At 44.4% G+C, this 6000-nt stretch overlaps 1 protein-coding gene across 1 annotated transcript in view; it reads right to left on the bottom strand.

The window, feature by feature from the left end:
• The window catches only part of syne2b (spectrin repeat containing, nuclear envelope 2b), a 116233-nt gene that overhangs the window by 340 nt on the left and 109893 nt on the right, over positions 1-6000 (bottom strand). Inside the window, exons 116-127 of the mRNA XM_034563576.1 lie at positions 5072-5254; positions 4472-4609; positions 4182-4376; positions 3121-3379; positions 2679-2818; positions 2449-2578; positions 1944-2155; positions 1662-1853; positions 1462-1554; positions 825-1016; positions 331-464; positions 1-106 (exon numbers count right to left, since the gene is read on the bottom strand). The exon at positions 1-106 is cut by the window's left edge and continues 340 nt beyond it. Of these exons, the coding sequence (XP_034419467.1) occupies positions 1-106; positions 331-464; positions 825-1016; positions 1462-1554; positions 1662-1853; positions 1944-2155; positions 2449-2578; positions 2679-2818; positions 3121-3379; positions 4182-4376; positions 4472-4609; positions 5072-5254 (1974 nt within the window). The remainder of the gene's footprint in view (positions 107-330; positions 465-824; positions 1017-1461; positions 1555-1661; positions 1854-1943; positions 2156-2448; positions 2579-2678; positions 2819-3120; positions 3380-4181; positions 4377-4471; positions 4610-5071; positions 5255-6000) is intronic.

The following is a 6000-nucleotide window of genomic DNA, read 5'->3' as shown; positions in this document are numbered from 1 at the left end:
GCAGCAGAGCAGCAGCAGGAGGAAGAACAGCAGCTGGAGGGGGAAGGAGGCGCGGAGCACCCGCTGGAAGAAGGGCCGCCGGGGGGGGGGAGGCCTCCTGTCCTCCCTGGAGAGGACGGAGGACGGCCTTCATTAGTACTGTCAAGACGCATCATAGACCTCTAGTTCTATTTCTCACAATGAGGAGATTCATTTAAAGTGACCTCACTACTTTAAACTAATAGATACATAATCAATAAAGACATATTTCTACAAAGAAGCGCCTGTTGAAATCTCCTTTGTTTGTATTCAATTGTGAGGAACTGATTCTTTTAAGCTGGTAAAAGTCACCTTTTAGTCACTGGGTGTCCACCTGCAGCCAGACCTGCACCCTCCTGAAGACCTGCAGCCAGACCTGCACCCTCCTGAAGACCTGCAGCCAGACCTGCACCCTCCTGAAGACCTGCAGCCAGACCTGCACCCTCCTGAAGAGACACACACACACACACACACACACACACACACACACACACACACACGACATTTAAATGACAGTAAAATATTCCCTACCAGTGTTTACTATAATAAAATGATGTTTTTTTTAATATTGCTGCTGCATTAATGTGTATGTTGCATTTTACTGATATTGTATTACACGTTTATGGCTTCGTACAGACGAAAACAAACTTAAAATGTTTGTTTTTAAATCTCAATTTGTTACTTTCTAACAAACGTTCCCTTGTCGAGTGTGTAAGCTTTTTTTATATATATATATATATATATATATATAATATATATATATATATTATACATATGACATAGTTAAGTCGACTTCACGGGCCTACCGGTCTCCCCCGCAGCGCGCTCAGCTCTCCGGACACCTGCCGCAGCAGGAGGTGCAGCTTGTTGCCGATGACGTGGACCTTCTCCTTGGCCTCCAGGCTGTCCTCTCCCGTGGCCTCCAGGAGCAGCTGAGAGGAGATCTCCTGCAGCGAGGAGACCTCCCGCTGGCGGCCGCGCAGCTCCTCCTGCAGCGCCTGCAGGCAGGGGGCGACAGAGAGCACAGGGCCCGGTGTGAGGTCACGGTTTAACTATGAAATACGGTCTCTGATGTTAACTTCACCACCACCTTCCTTTTATTAAGTAGTTCCTCTCGTCTCGTTTGTTTGCAACTTTATGCTTTTTGTTTGTAGGAAATGAGACGATGCTGGTAACAATATTTTAGTTTTCTTACAAGATTCTATTTCATGATAATTCTCAAATGAATTGTGTCCAAATGTGTATATTTACAGGCGATTAAGCCCCGCCCACAACTGGAGAGGACAACAATCCATCGCTCTCCATTGAAAAGAAGCCACAACTAAGCTTTTATAAACTTAAAGTGTCCTAATGTCAGTTTTATTCTCCAACATGTGGATAAAACAACAAGCTGTGAAGCATAACGCTCGTCGTCAGCTGATGAAGATCCGGTCGCCCGCTCACCGTCAGCGACCGCTCGTCCACGTTCGCCACCGACAGTTTGTTCTCGGCCTGAGCGAGCCAGAGCAGCAGAGAGTGCAGCGTCTCGTGAAACTCCTGAGGAAGAGGAAGAGGAAGAGGAAGAGGAGGTCATTTACACGCCCATATGTGTGGACCAGTCATCAATGTGTCGACGTGGAACCGGAGGAACCGGAGGAACCGACCTGACACTGCATGAGTGCGGCGTGCAGCCTCCTCTCCCAGCTCTCCAGGCCGCCGCAGGCCTGCGTCCAGCTGTGATTGGCCGAGCCCAGGGCGTCCCGCAGCTCGGCGCCGTCGCCCCGCAGGAAGTGGCGGCTGCTCAGGTTGGCGGAGATCATCAGACACTTGTAGCTGTTGAAGGTCTTCTGCATCTCCTGGAGAGAGAGAGGGAAGAGATGCGGTGAGATCAACCGGACCTCCTCTTCTTCTTCTTCTTCTTCTTCTTCTCTGTCGGAGTTTGTTACTTTTAGTTTCCCGATGTTGACCTCGATGTCTCGGGTGCTGGTGGACGGCTCGATGCTCTGCAGCCTCTCGAGCTCCGGCAGCACCCTGCCCAACCAGGAAGTGAGGTCGCGGAGGTCGGAGTTCAGCTTCTGCCACTGCTCCAGGTCCTGATCCACGTCCGTCTGGCTGTGGAACCTCTGGACCTGCAGGAGCTCCCAGCGCTCGATCACACCTGCAGAGACACGTTAACGCATGTTGTGACGTAATGCACCAAATAAAACGTGACCAATTAACTGATGAGGAACAAAAGTTGACTTTTAGTCGAGTAAATGTGCCAACTGAGTCAATTTAAAAAACTCTGATGTGTGGTTGTTTTAATCTGTTTTATAGCATCTAAAATAAAATATCTTTGGGTTTTGGACTGTTGATCAAATAAAACATGACAGGATTTCTGTCTTTAATGTGTCACAGAAACTCCAACAGAGTGAGACCTCTCGGGGCCCGTCGTCTATCTCTGCCGGGTACCTGTGCTGGTCTGCTTGTCGGCCGTGCTGCCGGTCAGACCCGGATCCTCCAGATCCTCCTCGTCGTTCAGGATCAGCTTCACTCTCTTCACGCTGTTGATGCTGCCGCTGCACTCCGACATCAGCTTAGCCTGCACACACACACACACACACACACACACACACACTTAAATCCCTTGAGACGATAGGCTCTGGAAGCCTCCAAAGGCCTCGGCGTGTGCGTGTGCTTACGTAGCCCTGCTGGTGGAAGGGGGTACTGCTGGTGTGCGAGGGAGACGAGCCGCTCAGGCTGTGGAGGATTTCTCGGGGAACTCGATTCCGCTCCGGGGAGCCGGGCTGATGCCAGCTGGGGGGGTCGGTCACGGACTTCCCTAGAGAGAGAGAGAGAGAGAGAGAGAGAGAGAGAGAGAGAGAGAGAGAGAGAGAGAGAGAGAGAGAGAGAGAGAGAGAAAGTTTAGCAAAAGGCAGTGGAATAATACGGGAGGGAGAGGAAATGAAGAGAAGGGGCCAAAAAAACTAAAATAAACTCCAGAAAAAGAGAGAACGAAGTAATGATCGTAAAACTAGAACCATGAAACTCGTCACGGACTCATTTTGATCTCGGTAAACAATAGTTTGTAACGATATATATAATCAATGCGCGTGACCTCGTGATCGGCGGTAGGAGAGTCACCTGACAGCGCGCTGAAGAAGGAGGCGTCCTCGTCCTCCTCGTGTGACGACGACCCCCCCACGTCCACGGTGTGGTCCCACTCCAGCGGGATGGAGTCCACGCTGACGGGGGTCTCTCTCCCCGACCGCTCCAGAGGGGGCGCGAGGAGGTGGTGGCACGCGGCCCGGCGCCCAGCGGAGACTCCACCCACTGCTGGAAGCTCCTCCTCCTCCTCCTCCGTCCTGTGTGTGTCGTCCAGTTCTCTCTCCTCCTCCAGAACCTTCGAGAACAAGAAACAATGTCTGAAAATAAATCATTGGGCTTTAAACAAGTCAAAGGTCAAAGACATTCACTTTTATATTTGTATAACTAGTTCAAAGTTTCTTTCAGAGGGAAATTAAACCATAAAAACTACCGTCTCTCGCCTCTTTGTACCCTTTATGGTGAGTAAGGTTTATTTATTTAACTCATGGCTCAATATTCATGCAATTAATCTGTATTAACAACTTTTCTGGACCATTTTCTATTTTTATTATTAGTATCGCGATCATTTAATCATTTAATGTAGTATTTAATGATTATTACTTATTTAAAATATCATATAAATATAATATATACAGTATATAAAACCTGTAGGTTATTATTATTTCACCTTTAAAAAGGACAACAAATAAAAAAATTTATTGATTACAATGAACTTTTTTGTGAACCGCAATTATTTATTGAGGTCATTTTTTAATTTAAAAGTTCTATTGAAGGTGTGATTTTGTCAGCACACAACCGGCAACAACAACAACAACAACAACAACAACGTGCCTCTGTTATTGATTCAGTGTTGAAGGAGCACCGTCAGCTGTGAGCCGGTCGCCATGTTGAGAGCCGTTTAGAGTCAATAGATGTTTACTCAATCTAAACAGAACAATATCCTCACCATTTATTTATTTTGGGACAAGCCGCTGGTAAATATGAATAAAACATTTAAGTTTAGCCTAATTTTAATTAGTATTAAGATTGCGCCGTTTTCAAATGAATAGCCCGAGGCCTCGGGGAGGTTCTCGTGAACAAGAGGAGGAGCAGCTGACCGGCCGCCGGTTGACGAGGCGCTGGTGGAAGCGAGCCACCCGGCCGAACACCTCCTGGCAGTACGAGTGCAGCTCCTCCAGCTCGTCCTCGATCAGCACGGCGTCCCGCGGGGCGCTCTTCTGGATCAGGTTCTCCCCGAACACGATCAGGGCGTCGATCTTGTTGGTGTTCAGGGTGATCTCCTGCTGGAAGCCCTGCAGATGGAAGGAGGAGGAGGGGGGTGGACTCTGGTTGTTGGTTTACTTTGTTTTATCTTAATGAGTAAAACCAACAACGTGAGCAGACTCACGTTGAGCTGCCTCATCTTGTCCTCCACGTCGCTCTCGGAGAAGTGCTCCACGTTGGTGAGCTGGAGGTCCATCTCCGTGAGCCAGACCAGGATCCCCTCACGCGTCCCCTCAAAGTCTTCTCTCTGAGAGGTGAAGTGCTGCGGGGAGGGTTCACATGCCGTTAGTCAACAGGGAAGTCTTCTTTATGTCATCACGTCCGTCTTATGGATCAATGTGGTGACATTTTATCATGTTCTTCCTTTCTTTCGGGGAGTTTTTCCTCATCAGAATCATCTTTTTGGGCCGAGTACGTTGCACATATCAGGAATTTAACCCCGTGAAAGGTGCATAACAATAAACATAGAATAAAATAATATTTGCATTATCCGATGCGAGGGTCCAAGGAAAAGGTAATTAGTGATATCCGGCTTTACAAATAAAATGAACTGATTTGAACAGTTATGGCATCTGCGGTGCTGAAGTCACACATTAGAGGAGTGAGAGAGGAAAGGTGAAATGACTCATATGGCATATGAGCCATATAAGAGATATATTATATATATAAAAAGCTGTGACTGTATGAAGTTCAAAAGCGTTGAGTCGAGTTCCCCCCGCCTCACCTTGAGTCTGCGCAGCACCGACGCCACCCTCTTCTGCAGGCTGTCCCACCTCCGGTTGCCCTCGGCAACCAGCACCTTGAGCCTGCTGGCGGCGTCGGTCCGGTTCTCCCGGGCCAGGCGGCGGTACTGTTGGTTCACGAGCTCCAGCTGAGTCAGGCGCTCGTGAACCTGCCGCTGGAACGCCTGTTACAGACAAATATATAAATATATAAAGTTACAGATAAATATATAAAGTTACAGATAAATATATAAATATATAAAGTTACAGATAAATATCTAAAGTTACAGATAAATATCTAAAGTTACAGATAAATATATAAATATATAAAGTTACAGATAAATATATAAATATATAAAGTTACAGATAAATATCTAAATATCTAAAGTTACAGATAAATATATAAATATATAAAGTTACAGATAAATATATAAAGTTACAGATAAATATATAAAGTTACAGATAAATATATAAAGTTACAGATAAATATATAAAGTTACAGACAAATATATAAATATATAAAGTTACAGATAAATATATAAAGTTACAGATAAATATATAAAGTTACAGATAAATATATAAATATATAAAGTTACAGATAAATATATAAAGTTACAGATAAATATATAAAGTTACAGATAAATATATAAAGTTACAGATAAATATATAAATATATAAAGTTACAGATAAATATCTAAAGTTACAGATAAATATATAAAGTTACAGATAAATATATAAATATATAAAGTTACAGATAAATATATAAATATATAAAGTTACAGATAAATATCTAAATATCTAAAGTTATAAAGTTACAGATAAATATCTAAATATCTAAAGTTACAGATAAATATCTAAATATCTAAAGTTATAAAGTTACAGATAAATATATAAAGTTACAGATAAATATATAAAGTTACAGATAAATATA

Source organism: Cyclopterus lumpus, chromosome 22 (assembly GCF_009769545.1).
Source record: "Cyclopterus lumpus isolate fCycLum1 chromosome 22, fCycLum1.pri, whole genome shotgun sequence".
Lineage (NCBI taxonomy): Eukaryota > Metazoa > Chordata > Actinopteri > Perciformes > Cyclopteridae > Cyclopterus > Cyclopterus lumpus.
Note: the sequence above shows the minus strand (reverse complement) of the source record. Positions and strands in the feature narration are given on the sequence as shown.